The sequence below is a fragment of the Erythrolamprus reginae genome, chromosome 9 (genome assembly GCF_031021105.1).
Source record: "Erythrolamprus reginae isolate rEryReg1 chromosome 9, rEryReg1.hap1, whole genome shotgun sequence".
NCBI classification, from domain to species: domain Eukaryota; kingdom Metazoa; phylum Chordata; class Lepidosauria; order Squamata; family Dipsadidae; genus Erythrolamprus; species Erythrolamprus reginae.
This window is the reverse complement of record NC_091958.1, coordinates 28,920,772-28,946,653: the sequence shown is the minus strand read 5'-3', so window position 1 is coordinate 28,946,653 and position 25,882 is coordinate 28,920,772. Positions and strand designations below refer to the sequence as shown.

At 48.8% G+C, this 25,882-nt stretch overlaps 1 protein-coding gene across 4 annotated transcripts in view; it reads left to right on the top strand.

The window, feature by feature from the left end:
• Positions 1-23,333, top strand: part of PDPR (pyruvate dehydrogenase phosphatase regulatory subunit) — a 44,110-nt gene extending 20,777 nt beyond the window's left edge. For 3 of the 4 annotated variants that reach the window (XM_070760685.1, XM_070760683.1, XM_070760684.1), the window contains 10 exons: positions 336-528; positions 4,007-4,131; positions 6,717-6,872; positions 6,964-7,097; positions 11,105-11,253; positions 13,534-13,646; positions 14,223-14,317; positions 15,598-15,687; positions 17,512-17,694; positions 20,792-23,333. In XM_070760685.1, the coding sequence (XP_070616786.1) occupies positions 336-528; positions 4,007-4,131; positions 6,717-6,872; positions 6,964-7,097; positions 11,105-11,253; positions 13,534-13,646; positions 14,223-14,317; positions 15,598-15,687; positions 17,512-17,694; positions 20,792-21,181 (1,628 nt within the window). In that variant the 3' untranslated portion in view covers positions 21,182-23,333. The remainder of the gene's footprint in view (positions 1-335; positions 529-4,006; positions 4,132-6,716; positions 6,873-6,963; positions 7,098-11,104; positions 11,254-13,533; positions 13,647-14,222; positions 14,318-15,597; positions 15,688-17,511; positions 17,695-20,791) is intronic. The other variant, XM_070760686.1, reaches the window with a different exon arrangement.
• Positions 23,334-25,882: the final 2,549 nt, after the last annotated feature.

The following is a 25,882-nucleotide window of genomic DNA, read 5'->3' as shown; positions in this document are numbered from 1 at the left end:
TGCTTGCCAGAAGGTCTCCAAGAGTGATCAGTAACATCAGGAGGTCGTAAATATGAATCCATTGCCAAGCAGTTTTGGTCCCATGATCTCTAGGATGCTGCAATGGTTGTTAGGTGTGAAAAACGGTCGTAAATCTCATTTTTGAGGCTGTTTTAACTTCAGATTGTCCCTAAATGAACTGTCGTAAGTTGAGGACTACCTATAGTAAGCAGGCTGGGCTTGGAAGAGGCTTTGCTCTGAGGGAACCCCTGTAGGTGTCCGTGTGCTGGGGGCCTGTCGTCTCTTTCCTCTGCCCTTGATGGAGACCCTTGTCTGCTCTCTCTCGGGGGGATTAGAGCCGCTGCTGAGTGCTTTGCTGCGGAGAATGCCGGAGATGGAGTCCCTGGAGATCATGCAGCTGGTGAATTGCCCAGAATCCTTCACTCCAGACATGCGCTGCATCATGGGAGAATCCCCCACCAGGCAGGGCTACTTCGTCCTGGCAGGAATGAATGCGGCTGGGACGTCTTTTGGAGGTGGGGCAGGCAAGTAAGTGGACTCGCTGCCTGTCGAGGAACAGCTCGGGGGTGGTGGGTGGTTTCTCTGTTGGAAAATGATTTTTTTCAGTCCTTACTGAAATAAAGATGAGTGCTGACTTATATAAATATAGAGATAGAGAGCGATAGAGAGATAGAGATATATAGTTAGAGGTATAGAGGTATAGAGATAATAGAGGCATAGAGATATAGAGATGGATATGGATATAGATATAGATTGGATATAGATTGGAGATATAGAGATATGGATAATATATACAGCTATAGAGCAAAGATATATATATACTGCTAAAAAATAAAGAAAGGGAGCACTCAAAGAGCACATCCTAGATCTGAATGAATGAAATATTCTCATGGAATACTTTGTTCTGTATAAAGATGAATGTGCGCAAAAGCCTGTGAAATTGATTGTCAATCAATATTGCTTCCTAAGTGGACAGTTTGATTTCACAGAAGTTTGATTTCCTTGGAGTTATATTGTGTCGTTTAAGGGTTCTCTTTATTTTTTTGAGCAGTGTTTAAAAATTATTTTAATATAAACAATCCATCTTTCATTAAACAGTGTGTTGTCTGGGTACAAATGTTTTGTGCAATAACAGTTTACAGCCATATTCATACCAATACAGTGATCCCTCGATTTTCGCGATCTCGATCTTCGCGAAACGCTATATCGCGATTTTTCAAAAAATAATAAATTAAAAATACTCCCCGGTTTTTTTGCTATACTGTACCATGGTTTTTCTCACCCGATGATGTCTTTTTTTCTATCATTTCTCTCTCTCTTCCTTCCACTCTTCTCTCTCTCTTTCTTCCTCTCTCACACTCTCTTCCTCCCTCTCTCATCTCTTTCGGGGGGGGCGGCGGGCGGGCGGGTGCCTACGGGGGACGGTGGCCGCCAGCGTGGGCTCGGCGGTGAGAGGGGCGGTAGCGGCGAGTGAGCGGGCGGGCGAGCGAGTGGTGGGCGGGTGGGTGCTTACGGGGAACGGTGGCCGCCAGCGCTGCTGCAGGAGGACTCGGCGGTGAGAGGGGCGGTAGCGGCGAGCGGGCGGGCGGACAAGTGGCGGGCGGGCGGGTGCTTACGGGAACGGTGGCCGCCAGCGCTGCTGCAGGAGGACTCGGCGGTGAGAGGCGGTGGCGGCGGGCGGGCGGGCGGCGGACAAGCGGCGGGTGGGCAGGCGGCGGACAAGCGGCGGCGGGCGGGCGGCGAGCTGTATGTAGCGGAAGTTAAAACACCATGGAAAAGTGGCGCGCATGTGCAGATGGTGTTTTTACTTCCGCACCACAATATCGCAAAAAATCGAGTATCGCGAGGGGTCTTGGAACGTAACCCTCGCGATACTCGAGGGATCACTGTACATTAAAATCTAATACAGTAATACCTCATGATACGAACTTAATTGGTGCAAGGAGGAGGTTCATAAGACGAAAGGTTCGTAAGACGAAACATTGCTTCCCATAGGAAACAATGTAAAGTCAATTAATCCGTGCAACCAAAAACCCCCCCGCAAAAAGACAGCTTTCGGCGACTGCTGGGAAGCCGCGCGGCTGTTTTAAAAGGTGAACGCGGAAGTTTGGCTTTAGCGTTCGGCTTCAGGAGACAGCTGGGAAGCGGTGTGGGTGTTTTAAAAGGTCGCAGCCGGCCTGGGGGGCTTGCCAGCACCCCCCCGAACCCCAAACTAGGTTCGGGGGGGTGCTGGCAAACCCCCCAGGCCGGCTGCGACCTTTTAAAACACCCGCGCCGCTTCCCAGCTGTCTCCCGAAGCCGAACGCGGAAGTTCGGCTTTAGCGTTCGGCTTCAGGAGACAGCTGGGAAGCGGCGCGGGTGTTTTAAAAGGTCGCAGCCGGCCTGGGGGGCTTGCCAGCACCACCCCGAACCCGGGTTGGGGGGGTGCTGGCAAGCCCCCCAGGCCGGCTACGACCTTTTAAAACACCCGCGCCGCTTCCCAGCTGTCTCCCGAAGCCGAACGCGGAAGTTCAGCTTTAGCGTTCGGCTTCAGGAGACAGCTGGGAAGCGGCACGGGTGTTTTAAAAGGTCGCAGCCGGCCTGGGGGGCTTGCCAGCACCACCCCGAACCTGGGGTTCAGCAAAATTTTGCCTCTTCTTACGAACTTTGTTCGAGTTACGAACCGGCGTTCGGGAGGCTTCTGGGAAGCCCCGCCGCCCGGCTGTCACCTTTTAAAACAGCCGCGCGGCTTCCCAGCAGTCTCCGAACGCCGGTTCGTAACTCGAAAAAAGTTCGTAAGAAGAGGCAAAATTTTTCTGAACCACGGGTTCGTATCACGAGTTGTTCGTAAGACGAGGGGTTCGTATCTTGAGGTACCACTGTACTATGACAATCCTTAATAGTGTTAATAGTAAATAAATAACACTCTTAACTCTATTAATACACTGCCCCTTATATTTAAGTGGAGTAAAATCCACAAGGACTCCTTTCTTTTTTTCCTTAAGTCACTGAAAAGCTAATATCCTATACCAGGGGTCCCTAACACCCTCCCCCCCTTTCGTGAGCCGACACCAAGCTGCAGCATGCCGGAGACTGGTCCGCACAAACAAGCAAAGCCCCATCTGCGGTTTGCGGGAAAGCCTCTCTTCCTTTTCCTCCCTAGTTTCTGCCAACGTGTGTTTATTATTCTTTGCAGAAAGTGGCACTGCTAACCACTCTGGGATGCTGCCCCAAATGCTAAGGTTGTGACCAGTGAGTTATCTTTCTGAGTTCCTCTTATGGTTTTCCTCGCATTTCTCATCCAGGTTCTTTCCCATTCAGGGAGATATATGTTCTGTCCAATGTTTTTTGCCCATGTGAGCATGGATCCTTTTACTATTTCTTCTAGATTTTCGTTTTCTAACAGATAGTTATATAACTTTGTAATGTTTTCCTCATCTGGTCCAGTCAGGATTTTATCCAAGGGGTTTGGTGTTAACTCAATACCGACTTCTTTCATGTTTTTTTTATATCTGGTGCTGATTTGAGTATATGTCCACCATTCCATCTTAAAATTTGGGAAATTTAGTAATTCTCTTGGTTTTAGGCGGCCATCAGGATATGGTATGTCCTTGTAACTCAAAGTTTTAGTTGGATCGATTAAATTTGGATATAGGCAGGCCTCCATTGTAGAAAGCCACCTTGGAATTTTAATATAATATTTCTTTTTAATATCATGCCAAATTTTCAATAGTGATTTTCTAATTAGATGTTTATTAAATGTGTTTTGTTTTTTTGGATTCGTTCGACCATAAATGGACATGCCACCCCATTTGAAGGTCGTGCCCTTCAAGAGTCAAAATTCCTCGCATTTCTCATTGTGCGATTTGGAATCTGTGACTCGGAGCGATGGGTTTTGTGGAGCTCTTCAGGAGATTCGAAAGCCATGTGTGTGTGAGTGGGTGCACTCTGATGCACTTTGTGCTGCAAACGGACAAACGTGTTGGTTTTCACAGCCCCTTGCAGCTCTGTGTGTTTTTGATAACAGGTACCTGGCCGAATGGATGGTGAATGGCTACGCTTCTGACAACGTCTGGCCCCTGGACTTGAAGCGCTTTGGGGCTCTGCAGAGCAGCCGTACCTTCCTCCGTCATCGGGTCATGGAAGTGATGCGTAAGTAGCTCCAAAGTTTGGCTGCTTCCCCTATTTCCTGGACTCGTGGAGGTGGGCCAAGGGTTGCTCCTGTTTCCTGGCTGGCAGCTGGTGGTTCATTGGTTAGAGGCTCTCAGAACAGCCATGCCGTGAAGCTCAAGACTTTGGAAGCTGTTTCTCAATGGGTGGACGTATTTAATTATTACGTTGATGATACCCAGCTGTACATCTCCACCCCATGTCCAGTCAATGAAGCAGTGGAAGTGATGTGCCGGTTCCTGGAAGCTGTTGGGGTCTGAATGGGTGTCAACAGACTCAGACTCAATCTTGATAAGATGGAATGGCTGTGGGTTTTGCCTCCCAGGGACAATTCCATCTGTCCGTTCATAACCCTGGGGGTGGGATTATTGACCCCCTCAGAGAGGGTCCGCAACTTGGGCCTCAATCCACAGCTCACATTAGAGAACCATCTTTCAGCTGTGGCGAGGGGGACGTTTGCCCAGGTTCGCCTGGTGCACCAGTTGCGGCCAATATTCCCTCTAATTTTTTTTTGGTGTGGGCGGAAAGGTATAGTGTCTGAGCGGCAGTCCCTTTGGGACTGGGCGGCATAGAAATAAATAAATAAATAAATAAATAAGAAAAAATCCCTTCTTTTTTATTAAAAGAAATTAATAATTTAAAAAAACAAAAATCCATTACTATTAAAACTAAAACAACCAGCAAAACCAAAAACATAACTATTAATAAAAACAGGTGAGGGCTGGGGTTTTTTTCTCTATTATTTAAGTGCTTTTACCATATGCTTTAAATCAGGAGTCACTTCTCTCTCTGTTTCTCTCTCTTTCCTGTCATTCTCTGCCTCAATCATTTTCTCATTTCTTTTTTTCTCCCCTTTTTTCCATCATTTCTCTCTCTCTCTCTTCCTTCCACTCTTCTCTCTCTCTCTTGCTTTCTTCCTCTCTCTCACTCTCTTCCTTCCTCTATCATCTCTCTCTTTCTTTCTCTCTCTCTCTCTCCCCCCCCCCTCTCTCTTTCTCACTTTCTCTCTATCTTGCTCTGTCGCTCTCACTCTCCCTCGTTCTCCAGCGAAGGTAATTTTCAATGTCGGGTGCGCGGGCCAGTGCGCGCTCTCCCCATTCCCCTACAAGCCTGCCCTAAACATTCAAAGTAAGAAAAACCTTCGCAGGCGAAGGTTTTTCTTACTTTGAATGTTCCGGGCGGGCTGGCGGGGGGATGGGGAGAGCGCGCGCTGGCCCACACACCCGACATTGAAAATCAGCTTCGCCGGCCCCCGCTGTGAGAACACCTGCCCCGCCTCTCCTGCAGCCCCCTCGCTGAGAGCCTGGGACGAAAGCGCTCTCAGCGAAGGGACTGCGAGAGCGGCGGGGCAGGTGTTCCCGCTGCGGGAGGAGCCGCGCCCCAAGGCGGGAAGCGGAGGAGAAAGAGAGGCGGATCGGGTGGGCGGGCGGGGGGCAGCGGAGAGTAGCCAGGGGCATGAGGGGGCTCGAGGCGTGGGGGGGGCGGTCGCGGCTCCGTGCGCGCCCTTGGAAAAGGGTGCGCGGGGGGCATTTTGGGGTGCGCTGGCGCAGGCGTGCACAGCCTACAGGGAACGCTTGTTGTGGCCCTATCTGGACCGGGATTCACTGCTCACAGTCACTCATGCCCTCATCACCTCGAGGTTAGACTACTGTAATGCTCTCTACATGGGGCTACCTCTGAAGAATGTTGGGAAGCTTCAGATCGTGCAGAATGCAGCTGCGAGAGCAATCTTGGGCTTCCCCAGGTATGCCCATGTTACACCAACATTCCGCAGTTTGCATTGGTTGCCGATCAGTTTCCGGTCACAATTCAAAGTGTTGGTTATGACCTATAAAGCCTTTCATGGCATTGGACCAGAATATCTTCGGGACCGCCTTCTGCCACACGAATCCCAGTGACCGGTTAGGTCCCACACAGTTGGCCTTCTCCAGGTCCCATCGACTAAACAATGTCGTTTGGCAGGACCCAGGGGAAGAGCCTTCTCTGTGGCGGCCCCAACCCTCTGGAACCAGCTCCCCCCGGAGATTAGAACTGCCCCCACCCTCCTTGCCTTTTGTAAACTCCTTAAAACCCACCTCTGCAGTCAGGCATGGGGGAATTGAGACATCTCCCCTGGGCCTATACATTTTATGCATGGTATGTTTGTGTGTATGTTTGCTTTTTAATAGGGGTTTTTAGTGATTCTTAAATTATTAGATTTGTTGTACATTGTTTTATTGTTGTTGTGAGCCACCTTGAGTCTGCAGAGAGTGGCGACATACAAATCTAATTAATAATAATAATAATAATAATAATAATAATAATAATAATAATAATAATAAAAGAAAGCAACCAAGTTCAGAGGGCACCAAGCACTCCACCCACATGCTCAATGTTAGACAAAACAGTAGGAACAACTTTTCCAAATCCAAAAGTCATTTCCTACAAGGAACTGCTTGAGTTTGGATTGATATCATGGGGGGGGGGGGTGTCTCTGGGTGCAAAAGGATATTCTGTCTGGACTGGGAAGAGAATGCGCTGCGTCCCTTCCAGCACATTGATTTTGTGGTTCTGTGGTTCCTCTCCAGCCCTTATTTACGACTTAAAAGTTCCCCGCTGGGATTTCCAGACTGGCCGGCAACTCCGCACGTCTCCCCTTTACGACCGGCTGGACGCCCAGGGAGCGAGATGGATGGAGAAGCATGGCTTCGAGAGGGCAAAATTCTTTGTCCCTCCAGGGAAAGGTGAGAGCGATTTGCCCCCCCCCCCCGAGCCATGGGGGATTTTGGAGGGGGGAGGTGTCCCATCTTGAGCCTTGTGCCTCCTCTCCTGCAGATTTGCTGGCTCTGGATCAGAGCAAGACATTCTACAAGCCGGATTGGTTTGACATTGTGGGGGCAGAAGTCAAGTGCTGTAAAGAGGCCGCCTGTGTCATTGACATGTCCTCTTTCACCAAGTTCGAGATCAGCGTAAGTGCATCTCCCGCCAGGACTTCCTTTTCCGTTGGGAGCCTTCCGTGTTTGTTTGCGGGCTGTCAGTGAAGGAGGGAAGCGGAAGGGCAGGCGAGGCCCATGGGGAGAGGGAAACGGGACTGTGAGAGCCAAGGTTGGTTCCCTGGGAGAAGAATGCCAAACCAGAGAGCAGTGATGGCAAACCTTTTTTGGTTTGGGTGCCAAAAGGGTGTGCGTGATAGCATGCGCGTGTGTGCCCCCACTCCTAATGCCATGCCCTCCGGCACACATGCACACAACTCCCACGCTGCCCCGATGTGTGTGCGCAACCCCCTGCTCCACCCACGCATGCGCCCAGGCCTCACTGAAGCCTCCAGACTTCTGGTTGGCCCCTTGGGCTGCTTTTTGCTGTCCCCAGGATTCAGGAAAGCCTCCTAAAGCCTGGCGATTGTGAAAAATGGGTCAACAGGAAGTTCGGAGAGAGCAGAAACAGCCGAAAAAACATCTGAAAATCAGTTGGCCAGCGCACACATCCACGCTGGAGATGACATAGGGCTTTGCCTCGTGTGCCTTCAGATATGGCTCTGTGTTCCACCTGTGGCATGCATGCCCTGGGTTTGCCATCACTGCCGTAGGGTGACTACACTGGTATCTCTCTCTACAAACGCCTCTACTTATGAACTTTTCTAGAGAAGAACCGGGTGTTCAAGATTTTATTGCCTCTTCTCAAGAACCATTTTCCACTTACAAAGGCAGGGAGAAGCCTCTGTGGGGCTTCTCTAGGAATCTCCTGGGAGGAAACAGGGCCAGAAAAGGTGGGGAGAAGCCTCTGTGGGGCCTTTCTAGGAGTCTCCTGGAAGGAAACAGGGTTGGAAAAGGTGGGGAGAAGCCTCTGTGGGGCCTCTCTAGGAATCTCCTGGGAGGAAACAGGGGCGGAAAGGTGGGAGAAGCCTCTGTGAGGCCTCTCTAGGAATCTCCTGGGAGGAAACAGGGGCGGAAAGGTGGGAGAAGCCTCTGTGAGGCCTCTCTAGGAATCTCCTGGGAGGAAACAGGGGCAGAAAGGTGGGAGAAGCCTCTGTGGAGCCTCTCTAGGAATCTCCTGGGAGGAAACAGGGGCGGAAAGGTGGGAGAAGCCTCTGTGAGGCCTCTCTAGGAATCTCCTGGGAGGAAACAGAAGCGGAAAGGAGGGAAGAAGCCTCTGTGGGGCCTCTCTAGGAATCTCCTGGGAGGAAACAGGGCCTCCACCCTCCCTGTGGTTTCCCTAGTCGCAGGCATTATCTGCTTTTACATTGATTCCTATGGGAAAAATTGCTTCTTCTTACAAACTTTTCTACTTAAGAACCTGGTCATGGAAGAAACTAAGTTCATAAGTAGAGGTACCACTGTATTTCCAAAACATCTCTTTTAAACTTGATCAGACAATGAGGAACATACAATGGGCAAGGGGGCAAGGGTGGGAACTCTGGTTTTGGCTTTACAAAATTGTAGATCATTTGATTTCTAGTGAGCTATACCTTTATCAACAAATGGAGTTAAAGATCATTTTTACTCCAAAGCCCAAGTTGAGGCAGGTCTGACACAGAGTCCTGACATCAGACATTAGTTTTTAGGCTTTGACTTTGGCTTAATAGCATATTATGAATGTAAGCTGTGGGGCACATTAAGTCTTTATTGCTTAGTGTCATTTGCAAATGCAACCAATTTGGGGTAGGGTAAAACTTTTAACTGCATGTCCTTACTTTGTGTAACATGTGAAGCCATCCTGTGCCTTAAGAAAGTAGAGATTATTTTTAGACAAGCCCAAAACACAAACATTGTGATCTGCCAGACTTGATTTAAGGTTAAGGACTTTTCTGTTTGTTTCCTTTTGTTTTTGTTCCTGGAAACCAGGGGGTCACAAATAGGTTTCCTCTGGATGTGGAACTTTTATTGAAATTGTGCATAGATGCCCTGGACAGATATGTTGGTGGTTGTCCAGGTGCCAAATTATCTCTGGATGAGAGGCAGTTTGGCCTGTAGAGAGAATAGTGCCATCTCCTACCGTGTTTCCCCGATAGTAAGACACCCCCAATTGTAAGACATATCGGGGGTTTCAGGGGGGTTGGCTAATATAAACCATACCCCGAAAGTAAGACATATGTCTTACTTTCGGGGAAACACGGGGGGTATTGCCGCCGGATCCTCTCTAGCGAAGGCAACACCCCTCTGCGCCCACCTCGCGCGGCGAAGGGGGAGGGACGGGACGGAAAGCGAAGCTAAGCGAGTTATCACGGCGGCTTTGCTCTCACTGGCTCCCTTTTGCGCTTCTGTTACGCTTGCTTTTGCCGCCGCCGGCAGTCTACGAGCGTCCGCTGGCCGCTGCTGCAGTCACTTTCTGCCTCCGCTGGAGCTGGCTGTGGTTTCATCCTCTGCTTGGAGAGGTAGCATCCTCTGCTTGGAGAGGACTTTGGAAGTGATGCCGGCTGCTGTACCAGTTTCTTTCCTTCTCCCCCACCCCCATTTTTGTAAGGAAGCGCTGAAAGACACCGCGGAACTTACCGCTGAGGAAATTTATTATTTTAAAGCAGCCGGCGTCACTTCCAAAGTCCTCTCCATGGCAACTCCTGTCTTGTTTGCCTTCGGACCCCAAAATACCCCCCCCGCGCGCCCTTTTCCATGGGCGCGCAGTCCCCATCCCCCTGCCAGCCCGCGGGGGGGTGGGGGCGGGGAGGCGCCGGCAGTAGAAGGCACTGCCCCCCCGCCCGATCCGCTCCCTCTCCTCTTCCGCCGAAAGGCAAACGGCGCGCCCCGCCGCTTAGGCTTTTGCTGCTTCTGGAGGGGTGGGCGCCGATGCCGAAAGCCTCAGTGCCGTTTGGCTGCCGGGGGGGCGGGGAGGAGAAAATCCTCCCCCCCCCCCTCCAGGAGCAGCAAAAGCCTAAGCGGCGGGGCGCGCCGTTTGCCTTTCGGCATCGGCACCTTCCCCTCCACGAGCAGCAAAAGCCTCAACGACGGAGCCGAAAGGCAAACAGCGTGCCCAGTCGCTTAGGCTTTTGCTGCTTCTGGAGGGGTGGGCGCCGATGCCGAAAGCCTCAGCGCCGTTTGGCTGCCGGGGGGGCGGGGAGGAGAAAATCCTCCCCCCCCTCCAGGAGCAGCAAAAGCCTAAGCGACTGGGCACGCTGTTTGCCTTTCGGCTCCGACGCTTAGGCTTTTGCTGCTCGTGGAGGGGGGGTTGGCGGTGCCGATGCCAAATGCTTTCCCTCCGCGGTGGGGGGTGCAGGGCAGGCACAGTCAGCCCCAGGAGACAAAGAGAGAATGAGAGAAAGGAAAGAGACAGAAAGGGAGGGAGAGAAAGAAAGAAAGAGTGAGAGATAGAAAGGATAGAGAGAAAGAGGGAATGAGAGAAAGAAAAGAGAGAGAAAGGGAGGGAGGGAGAGAAGGAAAGAGTGAGAGATAGAAAGGATAGAGAGAAAGAGGGAATGAGAGAAAGGAAAGAGACAGAAAGGGAGGGAGAGAAGGAAAGTGAGAGATAGAAAGGATAGAGAGAAAGGGAATGAGAGAAAGGAAAGAGACAGAAAGGGAGGGAGAGAAGGAAAGAGTGAGAGATAGAAAGGATAGAGAAAAAGAGGGAATGAGAGAAAGGAAAGAGACAGAAAGGGAGGGAGAGAAGGAAAGAGTGAGAGATAGAAAGGATAGAGAGAAAGAGGGAATGAGAGAAAGGAAAGAGACAGAAAGGGAGGGAGAGAAGGAAAGAGTGAGAGATAGAAAGGATAGAGAGAAAGAGGGAATGAGAGAAAGGAAAGAGGGAGAGAGAGAAAATAAGAGAGAGAACGAGAGAGACATATAAGACATACCCCGAAAGTAAGACGTAGGGGGGCTTTTGGGGGTAAAAAGAAAGTAAGGCGCTGTCTTACTATTGGGGAAACACGGTATCTCAAGCAGCCAGTAGGCATCACATTGGCCACACCGAGTACTAAAATGCTGGCGTCTGATGAATCTTGGCCTCCTCTGTCAAGCTGTTCTGACGTTTTGTGTTCCATCTGCTGCAGTCCAAGGGAGGAGAAGCTTTGGAGGTTCTGCAGTATCTCTTCTCCAACGACCTGGATGTGCCAGTCGGGCATATTGTGCATACAGGGATGCTCAATCACAATGGAGGGTACGAGAACGACTGCAGCATAGCCCGCTTGAACAAACACAGGTAGGATCTCCCAGCTATGCCCTGGATACTTCACTGGCTTCTGTCCGTCGGGCCTTTGGTGACTGATCAGCCATACCCAGAATCTGGTAGAAGCCATGCTGATGTCAGAATTATAAACTCAATGTGGCATCATTAGCAGGATTACTGGATCATTACCACAGCTTTAAGAGATGCCTTGATTTCTATATAACACTTACGTACTTGGATGCAGGCACAAAGAAACTGAATCACCTGTATATCTTTCCCCATTCCATATTTTAATTTCATATAAACACAGTTTTAGAAGACAGTCCAGGAATTTCTATCTTTGCTTAGCCAGAATGCAGAGGTGGGCTGCTAAGGTGGAATGGTGAACGTGTGCTCAGGGGAGGGCTACTGCCCGGACTGAGGAGGGAACGCAGTGGGGTAGTGAAAATGGAGCTCCACCCCAGAGCACACAATTTGCACTGAAAGATGATGAAAGAAAATGTAGGGCGTCCTGCATAAGCCATGCCCATAGTGTGGTAGCAAAAATTTTAGTAGCCCTTCACTGCATATGCTCACCCCCGTGGCTCTGAGTGCTAGCGGAGCCCAGCACAATTATGCTACTGCACCTGGACAGGTAGCAAAATAGCACATGGACGTGCAGGGGCACCTGTGGCATACCTGCTTGTCCGCATGCGATTTCGCTACCTGCCCAGGTGCAGTAGCATAATTGCGCTGGGCTCCACTAGCACTCAGAGCCATGGGGGTGAGCACACATCACCGTTCCACCTGAGCAGCCCACCTCTGCCAAAATGTTGTGTGTTCTCAGTTATTTTTCCTTTAACCATGATCAGGGATGTTGTAAGGACTTGCCTCTCCCCGCCACTCAAGAACACAGAACTGTTGAAACAATTGGCATTTCAAAACTTTTATCGAGGGAAAGTAACAGCAAGACAAAGAAAGCAGGATTTGAGGTTTCACGGGCAAATTCCGTTAGGTTAAAAGAAATAGAAGCATCTCCCCTCAATCTGGTGCAGGGCAAGCCATTCCATAGGTGCAAAGTTGTTTTGACACTTCGGGCTGAGAAGGTGATAAGTTCTCAGGCGTCCAACTGGAGGCTTCAGGGCTGAAACAAAACAGATGGCCCTCAATTCATCCCTCCCCCTTTGCATTCCCCTGAAGTTATATCAAAGAACAGTGGTACCTCGTCTTACGAACGCCTCTTCTAACAAACTTCTCGAGATACGAACCCGGTGTTTTAAGATTTTTTTGCTTCTTCTTCCGAACTATTTTCACCTTACGAACCCAAGCTGCCGCCGCCGCCGCCAGGATATCCCGTCTCCGGACTTCTGTATTGCTTCTATCTTCTCCATATATCCTTAATATCAATTTTATATATATTTCTTAACCCTACTTTTATGATAGTTGCCCTTTAACAAAAAAAGAGAAAAGAACAAAAAGAAAAAAGAAAAAAATTCCAATCATATCAACTAAATCCTAAATTTTATCTAACCGTTACAGGGATCAAGATTATATCAATTCTGGCTATTTTCGTTGGCTGGCTCTTACGACAGTTATGCTTTTTAATAAAACAGGTTGTTTGCAAAAGGTGCTGCCACATTTTGTGTCCCATTCCTAGTTCGAAATACTGACTCACACATGGTTGCTATGTAATTTGTATTTTACTTAAGGTCAAAGAGATAACAACATGCAAAGCCAGCAAATCAAAACAGAAAAAAAATGCTTGCTTGGATGGCTAGCTTTTTGAAATGAGAGTGCAGAGGAATAGTCCAAAATCAGTCCAAGGATCCAAGAGCTGGGTCAGGGTGATCAGCCAGTCCAGAATTTCACAAGCAGATGCCATACAAGAGCCAGAGATCGGACGGTTGTTTCCAGCAAAGGGAAAGTGGGTCAGAGTTGCCTCTTAAAATCAGGCTGGAGTTAGCTGTCATTAAGCAACACATTCTACTCCCTTGCTTGGCAAGAGCCCCTCCCCCTCCCGCAGTTCAGACTGGGATTGCCCTGGCTCAGAGAGGGGCAGTTAAGAAATAGAAAATCGAAAGGAACGTATCTGCGCTCCTTCCTGGAGGCAAGGACTGGGAAGCCTTCCATCATCCGACTGTTCCAGGCGCTCGGGTGGTGTTCCTGTCTTTCTTTCCTCCTGTGGCTGACATTCCACAGCATCTTCGTCATTCTGGGCATGACACACTGCCTGACGGACTAAGTAATGTGTTATCTGACATCATCTTTTCAAAAGCTTTGCATGAAAATTCTCCCCTCTGGGCTTAAACATGCTTCCTGTGTTTCTTACTGCAGCTTCTTCATGATTTCCCCCACAGACCAGCAGGTTCACTGCTGGGCCTGGCTGAAGAAGCACATGCCCAAAGACAAGAACCTCTTATTGGAAGACGTAACCTGGAAATACACAGGTGAGGGGAACTGCCAGGTGCTGGCCCAGCTGGAGTGATCTGGAATTCCTCTGGACCAGGGCAGGGTCCTTCGCCAAGGGAACCTCAGATTCTGCAGGCTGGTCTGCTGTTTTGTTTGCAGGGTTTCAGGCACCTCCCTCCTAGCTAACCTTGTTCTGGGACGGGTCTCCAGTCAGGTGAATCAGTGTACCTGCCCACCTGGTTGGCATTTTGGCATGAATGACCCTCCATCCAGAGGACCCTCAGCACTCTGGCTTCCTGAAACTGAGCGAGTCGGACATGCAGGAGTGACTTGTTTCCCCCTGGGCCTTTTCACCTTCAATATTTTTCAGAGCAAAACCCATAAATATAGCAAATAGGTTTTAATTTGTGCCAAATGCACAAGGCTTGTTGTGTCTCTTGGTTAGTGGGTCAGTAGCAATCCAAGTTTGTGGCTTCATTTATTTATCTCTTTCCTTTATTAGTTTTACAATTTGCTCAAGTCAGCAAACATATCTGACAAACCTTCAGTGATGGAGGGAGGATCCTATTCTGCAGTGGCCTTTGATGCTGAGGTCTTTTCCTTTCTTTCTTCAGCCTTGAATCTGATTGGCCCACGTGCCATGGATGTCCTGTCGGAGCTCTCGTATGCGCCAATGACGCCCGAACAATTCCCTTCCCTCTTGTGTAAGGTAGGGGGCTTTTCCATTTCATTTGGCAACTTTCTTCCTTCTTATGCAGATATTTACAGGGGGTCCTCGATTTACGACTTTAGTTGGGGTCAAAAAAATTCATCATTAAACAATGCGGTCATTAAGTGAGGAATCACATGGTGCTATTTGCAACTTTGCGTGCAAGTGTTCCCATTGGCTTTGGGTGTCGGAAGCATCAGCTTTCATCAGTTATGACAGACCTCATTGAACAAATGGCCTTTTTGTATCTGCTCTTCCACCTTTCCCTTTGGGCAAAGACATCAGCAGCCATGGCAGCAGCGCTTGGACTTATATACTGCTTCACAGTGCTTTCCAGCCCTCCCTAAGCAGTTTACAAATGTCAGCCTCTTGCCCCCAACAATCTAGGTCCTCATTTTACCCACTTTGGAAAGATGGAAGGCTCAGTCAACCTTGAGCTGGTCAGGATCAAACTGCTGGCAGTGGACAGACTTTGCCTGCAATATTGCATTCTCAACCACTGCGCATCATGGATGGAGGGAGGGGGGGGGGAGGGAGGGAGGCAATAGCAATACCACTTCACAGTGCTGTACTGCCCTTTTTAAGCAGATCGGCCTATTGCTCCCAACATTCTGGGTTTTCATTTTACTGATTTTGGAAGGCTAAGACAACTTTGAGCCAGTCGGGATCAAACTGCTGGCTGTTGGCAGAAACAGCCCTCAAAGTCTATGGAGAGGGGCGGCATACAAATCTAATAAATGAAATAAAATGAAATTCTAACCACTTCACCACTACAGATCATTTCAGTAGGGGTGGTCTTCGAGTATGATGGCAGTACAGTACATCATTGCCCTTGCTAAATGATGCGATTGCAAAATGTGACACCATATGATTGTATCACTCAGCGACAGCAACCCTTGTTCCAACTGTAACCTATGTAGGTTGTTAAGTGCGAAGAGGCGGGGGGCTTAGTTAAGGAGAGCAGGGGATGTGGGGGGTGCTGCCTGGATGAATTCTGGGAGTGGAAGTTCACTTGTCTTAAAGTTGCCAGAGGTGAGAAAGGCCAGCCTGGGATTCCTCCTAAGGCCAGAGAGTGCCCCTCCCCCATCTTGCAAGTCACCCCTGTTTTGATCTCAAGTGCTGGTCCAGGTTTTCTTTTCCTGGTGAAAAATGTCAGCTTGTTTCCCTCCAGTTTAAAACTCTTCCTTGCCTATTTATTTACGGTGAAGTGTGCAATAACTTTCCTTTGTCATTAGATTTTTGTTCTGGATGTCTAAACGGCCTGGTCCCTCTTTCTGCAGGAGATGAGTGTTGGCTATGCCAACGGCATCCGCGTCATGAGTATGACACACACGGGGGAGCCCGGCTTCATGCTCTACATCCCCATCGAGGTGAGTGTGGGCGGGAGGTCCACCTTCACTCCGTTTGGGGGGGGCTGTACTCAAGGGGGGGGCCTCCTCCCCAGATCCACACTTTTTGTTTAAGGACTTTTGCTAAAAAGCACAGCTGGTCCTGGAGTTACAATCACAATTGAGGCCAGATTTATGTTGCTAAGTGAAACGTTAAGTGAGTTTTGCCCCATTTTGTGACTTTTATTGCCGCCGCTGTTAAGTGAATAACTGCAGTTGGTGAGTTAGTAACCGGGTTGTTAAGTGAATCTGTCTTCCCCGTTTACTTTGTTTGTCAGAAGGCCACAAAAGTGGATCGTGTGAACCTGGAACACCACAACAGTCATAAATGCACACCAGTTGCCAAGTGGCCGGATTTTGACCCTGTGACCCTGGGGATGCTGCAACGGTCATAAGTGGGAAAAACAGTCACAAGTCACTTTTTTCACTATCGTTGTAAAGTTGAACGGTCACTAAGTGAACTGTTGTTAAGTCAAGGATTACTTGTACGTGGATAGTGCCTGTATCATCTTTTCAGGTTCCTAAATTAAGTCTTGGAAGTTTGTTTTGGGGAAGTTTGTTTTTGGGCATCCCCCTCAAACTTTCAGCTGTGGCAAGTGGGAGGGGGGGATTCGCCCAGGTTCACCTAGTGCACCCATTGTGGCCCTGTTTGGACAGGGAGTCTACTCACGGTCACTCACGTCCTCATCCCCTCAAGGTTTGACTACTGCAATGCTCTCTACATGAAGCTACTTTTGAAGTGTTTGGAAACTGCAAATTGTGCAGAACGCAGCCATGCAAGTGGTCATGGGCCTCCCTAGATATGCCCATGTCTCTCCAACACTCCGCGGACTGCATTGGCTGCCGATTGGCTTCCAGACTCATTTCATTACTGCCCCCACCCTCCTTGCCTCTCGTAAGAGTCATAATAATAAATAAATAAATAATAAATAAATAAATAAATAAATAAATAATAATATTTGTATGCCGCACCTCTCCGAGGACTCGAAGCGGCTCACAACAACAATAGCAATACAATACAAAACTAATGTTAAAAGACAAAGTTAAGAAACCCATTATCATTAAAAAACAGGCAAGCTATGTCAGAAAGAAGGGGCATCAATCCCCCCATGCCTGGCGACATAAATGGGTCTTCAACATCTTGTGGAAGGCAAGGAGGGTGGGGGCAGTTCAAATCTCCAGGGGGAGTTGATTCCAGAGGGTCAGAACCACCACAAAGAAGGCTCTTCTTCTAGGCCCCGCCAAGCGACATTGTTTAGTCGACGGGACCCGGAGAAGGCCAATGCTGTGGGACCTAATCAGCCGCTGGGATTTGTGTGGCAGAAGGTGGTCCCATAGATATTCTGGTCCGATGCCATGTAGGGCCAACGCTTTGAATTGTGTCCGGGAGAGTTTTAAGATTATTTATGTCATCAGGCCTGGGCTGATTAGATCTTAGCCCCTGGCCGACAGATGATTGTATGATTGATGTAGGAATGACTCGAATTGATTTTTAATACAATTAGGGATTTTAGTTAACCATGTAGTTTTAATTTAATTGGATGAATTTTATTGTACTTTACTGTTTTTCATATGATGTGAGCCGCCCCGAGTCTTCAGAGAGGGGCAGCATAGAAATCCAATAAATAAACAAATAAGTGGCACTTAGAGGGCACGTTCTGCTAGGCTGCTCTGTGCTCAGCTTGTCTGCCGTGTCATCGGACGTCGTTGACCAAGACTTGCGTCTTGAAGAGACAAGGGGCCGAGGATCACTGTCCAAAGGCTGATTATTGAACTGCCCCTCCCCTCTCTCCTTGCCCCTCGCAGTATGCCCTCCATGTCTACAACGAAGTGATGAGCGTGGGACAGAAGTATGGGATCCGGAACTCTGGCTATTATGCCCTACGCAGCTTGCGCATTGAGAAGTTCTTTGCCTTCTGGGGTCAAGACTTGGATGCTTTCACCACCCCCATGGAATGCGGGCGAGAATTCCAGGTGAAGCTGGACAAGGTGAGAAGGGCTGGTCCCTCTAACACAGCGCTTCTCAATTATGTTCTGTTACACCTCCCCTAGTTCCTCCCCCACATTGCCCCCCCCCAGTCAATATTTCATCGTCTCCCCCAATATGGGCCCCAATGGAAATTTTAGTGTTAATATCAATTATTTTACTTATTATAGATGCAAGCAAATTATTGGCTGGGGAAGGCTGCTCTACCTACTTACCTGGGTGTAAGTGACACTGAACTCAGTGGAGCCTTTTATCGGTTAGGCCAGCATAGGCTACCATGGTTAGGGGCCCCTTCTGCCACAGGCCCAGGCCAGCTTCATCAAGCCGAAGTTTTGGGGTTGCAGCACAGTGAAATTTAGCAGCCGTGAGCCGCTGCTTTGAGTCCTGTGAGTCCCATCCGGTATGTGCTGTGGCAGAAAGGAGCAGCCGGGTTGAAGTTGCTTCTCTCCGCTGCAGCGCTTTCTGGATGGGGCCTCTTACAGGTAAGTTTCTCTGCTGTCCCTTAATTACGCAGATTGCAATGCTCACCAAGGTTTCTGTAACAACTTTTATTCATAACATTTTTCATCTCATTTCCAGCTAAGTTCTTTTGTTCTCAGCAATTCTGCATTCCAATCTCACTTCTACTGTAATGGCTCTGGGAGGCCGTGCCAAAGGCTAAGTCATTACTGTCCCAGATAGATAAGATTCCTCCTACATCACGAGCTCTGACAGTTTCCCCAAAACATTCATGTACCTTACATCTCTTTCCCCGGTTCACAGTTCTTTTTAGCTAGAAACAGTGTTTTCTGAGAAACTCCATCAAAGCCCTCTGGAAGAAGCAGCTTTACAAGAATAGTTGCGCTCCACAAGGAATTTACCCAGACTCCCATTTCTTATATAGCTCTAGTGACAAAACAGCCCTCTAAACTACACATAGTACAGACTCATTTCCTTTTCACACACAATTTCTGCTGTCTGCTATGGAACCGTCTAAATGTAGGGTCTCACAGAGGTTCGTCTTCCATAAGATCTCCCTCCTCCTCCTCCTCTGACTCAGAAATAGTCTGCATTGACCCTTCTCCACTTTCTGCCTCAGCTGGTAAGGCCATGGGGGCCAGAGCATCCAGACGGCCCCAGGTCTTCCACGTCCTCATCCTCCGACATTCTCAAAGTTGATCTAGGCTCACTCACAACAGTTACACCCAAAATTGCTTTGCCCCCCCCCCCCCATGTGGCCCTTCAGCCAAGCAACGCAGGTCGCAGGCTGGACAAACTGCTTTGACCCAGGGGGGCATAGTTTGAGGCCGGAGGAGGGCATGTGGGTGGAGGCCCCGGGAAAGGCCAGAACCAGGGACTGGTGCATTCCCCCAGACCCAAGGCAAAGGGCGAGTGGGTGGACTGCGGGTGAAAGGATGGCAAGAGCCAGGCCCGAAAGGTGGCCAGTCACGGTTAGCTGAGTGGGCGATGTGTAGAGATTAGCTGGGCCACATGACCAGTGTGGTAGATGGCAGTGAAGGCACACGATCAGGCAGGGAGGTCAGATGGGCCACGGGGTCTGTGCGGGTGACTCAGAGTCATTGCCCCGGGGGTGTGACTCTAGCCATCGGCCGAGGTGGGTGAGGTGAGATAGGAGGGAGTGGGGCAGGGTGGGGGTCCTAGGTGGTGGTGGGATTTGCCTGTTTGCTCAACTGCGCAGAATCGTAATACTCGAACTGGTCCGAATTAGCAGCAGCAGCCAATCTCTGGTTGGGCTCCCTTGCTTTAAATCCAACATCTCCCAAAATGATTTTTCATGGCCGGAGTATTTTAAAGTGTTAATGTTCAAGAATGAGGAGATTGGAAATATTTCAGCGGTTCTGGTGATGTCAAACCACTAAAAAAGAAAAGTTCTAGCCAACTTCTGCATTACAACTACAGATTCCTTGGGTTGCCTGGGGAAGTTTCTCTCATTCCCCATCCCTTTCTACCCACCCTTGAAAATGGTATTAACTTGCTTCATAGCACTTGTAAGAAATACAAAGTAAACGTCACATCAAGTATGTCAACTGTCCCACTCAGACTTCTAGCAACGAAAGGCCCCTGGCCATCGGTTTTTGCCAAGAGGATACTGTACTGGAGCTTAAATGGTCACAGAAGTAATGAAGCTGAATCTGAGGTTTTGCTGCCCCAAATCTCCTGATTATCTGTTATCCAAGTGCTTGTAAACAGGTGCTTCATTCTTAGCTTTGTATATTGTTCGTTGACCTTGGCTGTCTGAAGCTTCTCAAAAGGCTCAGCTGGGCTTTCATTCCCCCACCCCATTTCTTCCTAACAATCCAATCTGCCCCTCATCACTAATGTCAGGCTGTCAGCCCCTGAAACTTTGATAGCAGAGAGGCAGCCATGACATCACGCTTCTAAGAAGTATGAAAATCGCAGCAACAGAAGCAACTTCGTAATAATAGAACAGAACAGAGTCAACTTCGTTGTCACTTTAAATGTACACTAATAGGCATACTGTACATTAAAATGAAATTTTGTTGCATGCATTCTCATGGAGTCATCACCTCCAATAGACACTACATAAAATGACGAAATAAATAGATAAAGTATGCATATCTATTATATGACATGGAGAAACAACAAAGTCTAGTTCGGATGTATACATGTACACGGTGAGAGAAATGAATCTTGTGAGTTTACCAGATGGATAGCACAGGGAACAAAGCTGTTACACAATCTGGTAGCCCTGCTAGAAATACTTCGAAACCTCCTCCCAGATGGAAGCGACAGAAAAACACTCTAAAGTGGGTGTGTGGGGTCTCTAATAATGCTTTGAACTCTAAGCACATAGCATGTTTAAGCAGCATCCTGAATAATAATAATAATAATAATAATAATAATAATAATAATAATTTCTTAGATTTGTATGCCTCCCCTCTCAGAATACTCCTATAATCTCTGCTTTCCTCAGCACTCTCTGCAGAGGCATTCCAGCCACCAAACCAAACAATAATGCAGTTTATTAAAATGCTTGCCAGTGGGTTGCTTGCCAGTGGATCTTTCCTAGCAATAAGTCGACAAAAGAGCTGGAGTATATCGAATCCTGTCTCCTGATGTCTCTCTCTCTCTCTCCAGGGCATAGACTTCATTGGGAGGGAGGTGCTGATGGTTCAGAAGCAGGAAGGGGTCTACAAGCGCTTCACCATGTTCATCCTGGAAGACCATAACACCGACCTGGATTTGTGGCCCTGGTGGGGGGAGCCCATCTACCGCAACGGCTGCTACGTGGGCAAGACCACCAGCAGCGCTTACAGTTACACGCTGGAGCGACATGTCTGCTTGGGCTTTGTTCAGAACCTGGACCCCGAAACCGGCGAGGAACAGCTGGTCACCCCAGACTTTGTCAACCGGGGAGAATACGAGATCGACATTGCGGGGCAGCGCTTCCAAGCCAAGGCCAGCTCCCTCTTCACCTCCCGCCGTCGCAAAGACGAGATGGAGTTCAGCGGCTTCCAGGGAAAATAATCCTGCAAACCGCCAGACTTTTCCCACATTGCTCTTTGGACTTCTTCAGACTTCTTGGTCTGTTATATGTTGTATATTTTAACCCTTCCCTTCTTCCCTGCAGCTTCCAGTTGAAAGGGGTGTTTATGACTGGGAGGTTCAACCTTCTGTTCCCAGAACAAGCCGAGACTTCTCTGGCCCCCTTGGCTGCCAACGGAGAGTTTGAGGTCTGGAGAACTGGGTGGGACCTCTTGAGGTCCGGAGTGGCCTGCAGAACTGAGATCTGTTGCTCGCTATGGACACCTGCTAACATCCTTCCGAGGTTTGCTCCCATGAAAACATTCTGGCCCTGACCGACCAGCTTCCCTTCAGGGAAATGAAAAGAGGATTTCTATGTCTGGCAATAGAAACAGCAAGCGGAGGGTCCTCTCCTCTTTATCTCCAGAGTAGGAGGTGGCACGTTCCGTTAGCAGGAGGATCTTGGGGGTTTTGGCGTGTGTCTGCATTGATCTATGGCACCACGATAGGAATAGAGCCGTCTGATGTTCCTCAACTCCTAGCAGCTTTCTGCTGCTCTCTCTTCGGGATCTGTTTCACAAAATCTGATTTTGAATCTACTGCCTCTCAGGACCTTTTCCTGTCGTGGCCATCTCCTCCTTGAGTGCCCTCCAGACACATGGTCAGCACAGATGGGGTAAATCAGGAGCCTCCACAAGGCAGCCGGACGGGAGGAGGAGAAGAAGGCCATATTCTTGCATATCTAAGGATTGTGCAATAAACGGGTGTGGGGTGTGTGTGTCCCACTGAAGCGACTGGGGACAGAGCTGGTTGAGACTTTGGGGTAAGCAGCTCGCTCTGTAATTTTGAAAGCTGGTCCCACAGGCAACTTGCCTTGGGAATCTAACGATTGCTCTCCCTCATCCCCACTCTCCAATCTAAACTCTGTATTTGGGCAAAAATGATGCTAGCACTTGTAGCTCCATCCATGCTGGTCATGTCATCAACATGAGGTCTGGCAATCGGCATCACACTAGGATTTCCTTCCCCATCATTTTTTGGAGCCCCCAAGGCCCACCGGAGGACGAGTGCCGCAAGCTTCTGCCCCACACCAAAAAGGCCAGAGCAGTGCAGGTTTTTGTTTGTACTGGGAAGTGGAGAGAAGCAGCGATGGAGTCCTCTTGTGGTCTCCTGGCAGGCTCCCGCTTTGCCTCTTTTCCTCCCCTCCAGCCACCCCCACCAGGGAGGGGCTTCTTGGCCAGGCTCTTTTGGACCCTTAGCCCTGCCCTCTTCTCTCCCCAACAGAATAAACACCATGCTTCATTTTGTGGGTCATCTTCCCTCCTAGCCAGCCAGTTCACTCTAATCCTCCTTTTTTTAGTCTCCCTCTGGATCAGGGGTCCCCAAACTTGGCAACTTCAAGACTTGTGGACTTCAGCTCCCAGCATTCTCCAGCCAGCTAATTCTGGGAGTTGAAGTCCACAAGTCTTGCAGTTGCCGAGTTCAAAGAGGTCTGCTCTGGATGAAGGCTGGGAAGGAGAAGTTGGGGAAGTTGCAGCCCCTTCCTCTGTTTCCTTTCTCAGATGCAATAGGAATGGTTCCTCTTCTTCGGCATTGAATGCCCCTCCACCCTGCATCTTTGGTCTCTTTATAGAATTCGCCTCCCAAATCGATGGAGGGGAAAGATCATTGTTATTAGTACCTCGTGATCATGTACAAAAACAAAAAAAAATTCCCTGGGCAGCTACTTTCCACATGGCCTGAAGCTGAGGAAGCCACCACTGCTGCTGCTCGTCCTCCTCCTCTTCCAAGTGCCTTATGCTCAGTGTGACCACGGAGGGCCTTAGCTCGACTGTGCCCTCATCCCCGTCTCAGCCAGTTTAGTGCCTAAAAGCCTCGGACTCCCCTGCAGCACCAACAGCTGAGACACGGAGAACCCTGCTGGCTTTGCAAGATTTCTTGGCCGTCTTCGCTGGACAAATCTGCTTGTCTGCAGCCCCCCCAGGCCGTCTTCAGCCAATCTGTTCCTGGCCTGAAGACCCCCATGGGAGCATCAGCTTCCCCCACCCGCCCACCCGTTCCGCCCTTCTCCAATTGGGAAGCTGCTTCTTCAGCACACAACCGATCTGCAAGGAACTCCTGTTTGTATATTAATAAAGACTTGATTAGCTACAAATGCTGGCTGGTCTGGATGTTGGCTTTGGATGAGTCTTCCAAATAACGAGGCAGAGTTTCGGCTGCAGCCTCTGCATCTCAGTTCAGGGGGAGGCATTTCTGCGCAGCATGTGAATGCAATGCTGGCTCGGTGCTCATTTGGGAAGGGGGAGAGTGCTCAGTGCTAGCGGAATTGTGGGTGTTTCTGGTTGTTTCCTGACAGGCTTCCCGCTTTGGAACTTTGCTTTAACCCAGGGGTCCCCAAACTTGGCAACTTTAAGACTTGTGGACTTCAACTCCCAGAATTAGCAGAGCTGGCTGGAGAATTCTGGGAATTGACGTCCACAAGCCTTAAAAGTTGCCAAGTTTGGGGACCTCTGCTTGAAGCACAGCCCTGAAAACTCTTCAGTGTCATTAATGCAGCCATGTACCTATAGAAGATGCCAGTCTCCTTCCCCTTTCAGATACTGGTTGGCCAGTCTGCTGCCTCCCAGCATCTTGCCACTACTGGTCCAAATTCTGCACTTGCTGACCAGGATACTCTGTCTTTGGGGGTTCAAGTGACTAAGTAGCCAAGTTGGGAGTATGCAGCGGATGGGGATGGGGGCCACCCAGGGGCAACTCTTTGGCATTTGGGGAAAAGAGCCCATTAGCTTCAAAAGATGCTCTTGTTCTGCCATGCACTGGAGCCTCAACAGTTGATCTGCAGAATTGCAGCCTGTTTCCCTTGTGTAGTCATTCCACACATTGCCTTAAATTACCATATTTATGGAGTATAAGACACATCCTTTTCCTCCCTAAAAGGGGCTGAAAATTGGGGTGCCTCTTATACTCTGAATGTAGCTTATTTCAAAGGGTTTTTTTCCCCCAGCCCTAACCAGATGTTAACGATCTTCCCGGCTCTTACAGGCTTGCAAGCTCTTTCATTGTTACTCTCTGTGAATAAAGTTTTTTAAAAGCCCTAACCAGGGGATAAAACAATGTGCTGAAGCTGACCAGATTAAGGAGTCTAGTCAAATGATTTTTCAGGTGGGCAGATTCCCCCCCCCCCCTATTTTTCTCCCCCAAAACTAAGGTGTGTCTTACACTCCAAAAAATACAGTAATCAACCAGATACAATAACCAGCCAATGTGGTCAGCTATGTGTCTGTCTTGGGCTAACTCAGAAAACTGAATTAAATAAACCATATATAGGTGGACCTAAGAGGTGAACTAGGTTAGTTTGCAGAGGAGGGTGGTGGAAATCAGGACTCTGGTAGCACCTTTTCAGCCAACAGCTCAGAAACTTACAGGTAATTTTGACAGTTGGAAAAGGTGTTGCCAGCTGCCTGCTTTTTAACCAAGAGCAGCCGTGCCTTGCAAACGCAGCTATGCTGTTCCTGCCTTTTGTCTGCACAAGATTTGCATTTGGTTAAGATGACCGTCACTGATCAATGCTTGTCAAAACGATGTGGGCCTCGGACTGCATGGTTGTGGTTGCCACCAGCTTTTTAAAACACCTGTTCCCAGGACTTATGACCTTGTGTCCAATCTTGATTATTTTTCCTCCATCTGGCAACAAGCCACAACTTTTTATGGCAGCCAATGCATTTTATAATAATTATAATAATAATAACAGAGTTGGAAGGGACCTTGGAGGTCTTCGAGTCCAACCCCCTGCTTAGGCAGGAAACCCTACACTACTTCAGACAGGTGATTACCCAACATCTGCTTTAAAACTTCTAGTGTTGGGGCATTCACAACTTCTGGAGGGGAGCTGTTCCACTGATTTGATTGTTCTGATTGTCAGGAAATTTCTCCTTAGTTCTAAGTTACTTCTCTCTTTGTTTAGTTTCCATCCATTGCTTTTTCTACCCTTTGGAGAATAGCTCGACTCTTTCTTTGCGACTGCTGTCATGTTTCCCCTGGTCCTTCTTTTCATTAAACTAGCCATGCCCAGTTCCTGCAACCCTTCTTCATATGTTTTAGCCTCCAGTCCCCTCATCATCTTTGTCGCTCTTCTCTGCACTTTTTCTAGAGTCTCAACATCCTTTTTGCATCGTGGCGACCAAAACTGAATGCAGGATTCCAAGTGTAGGCCTTACCAAGGTCTTATAAAGTGGTATTAACCCTTCCCGTGATCTTGATTCTCTCCCTCTGTTGATGCAGCCTAGAACTGTATTGGCTTTTTTGGCAGCTGTTGCACATGGCTGGCTCCTATTTAGATGGTTGTGCACTAAGACGCCAAGATCCCTTTCACAGTTACTACTGTTGAGCAATGTACCACATATGCTGTACCTGTACATTTGGTTTTTCTTGCCTAAATGTAGAACTGTACTTTTTTCACCATTGACTTTTTTTGTTAAGATCCTTCTGTATTTTGCACCTATACTCTGGAGTGTTGGCTATTCCTGCCAGTTTGGTGTCATCTGCAAATTTGATAAGTTTCCCATCTATCCCCTCGTCCAAGTCATTGATGAAGATGTTGAAGAGTCCTGGGCCTAAAACAGCCTTGGGGCACTCCACTGCATACATCCCTCCATGCAGATGTTGTTCCATTGACACTACACATTGTGTGCGGTTAGTTAGCCA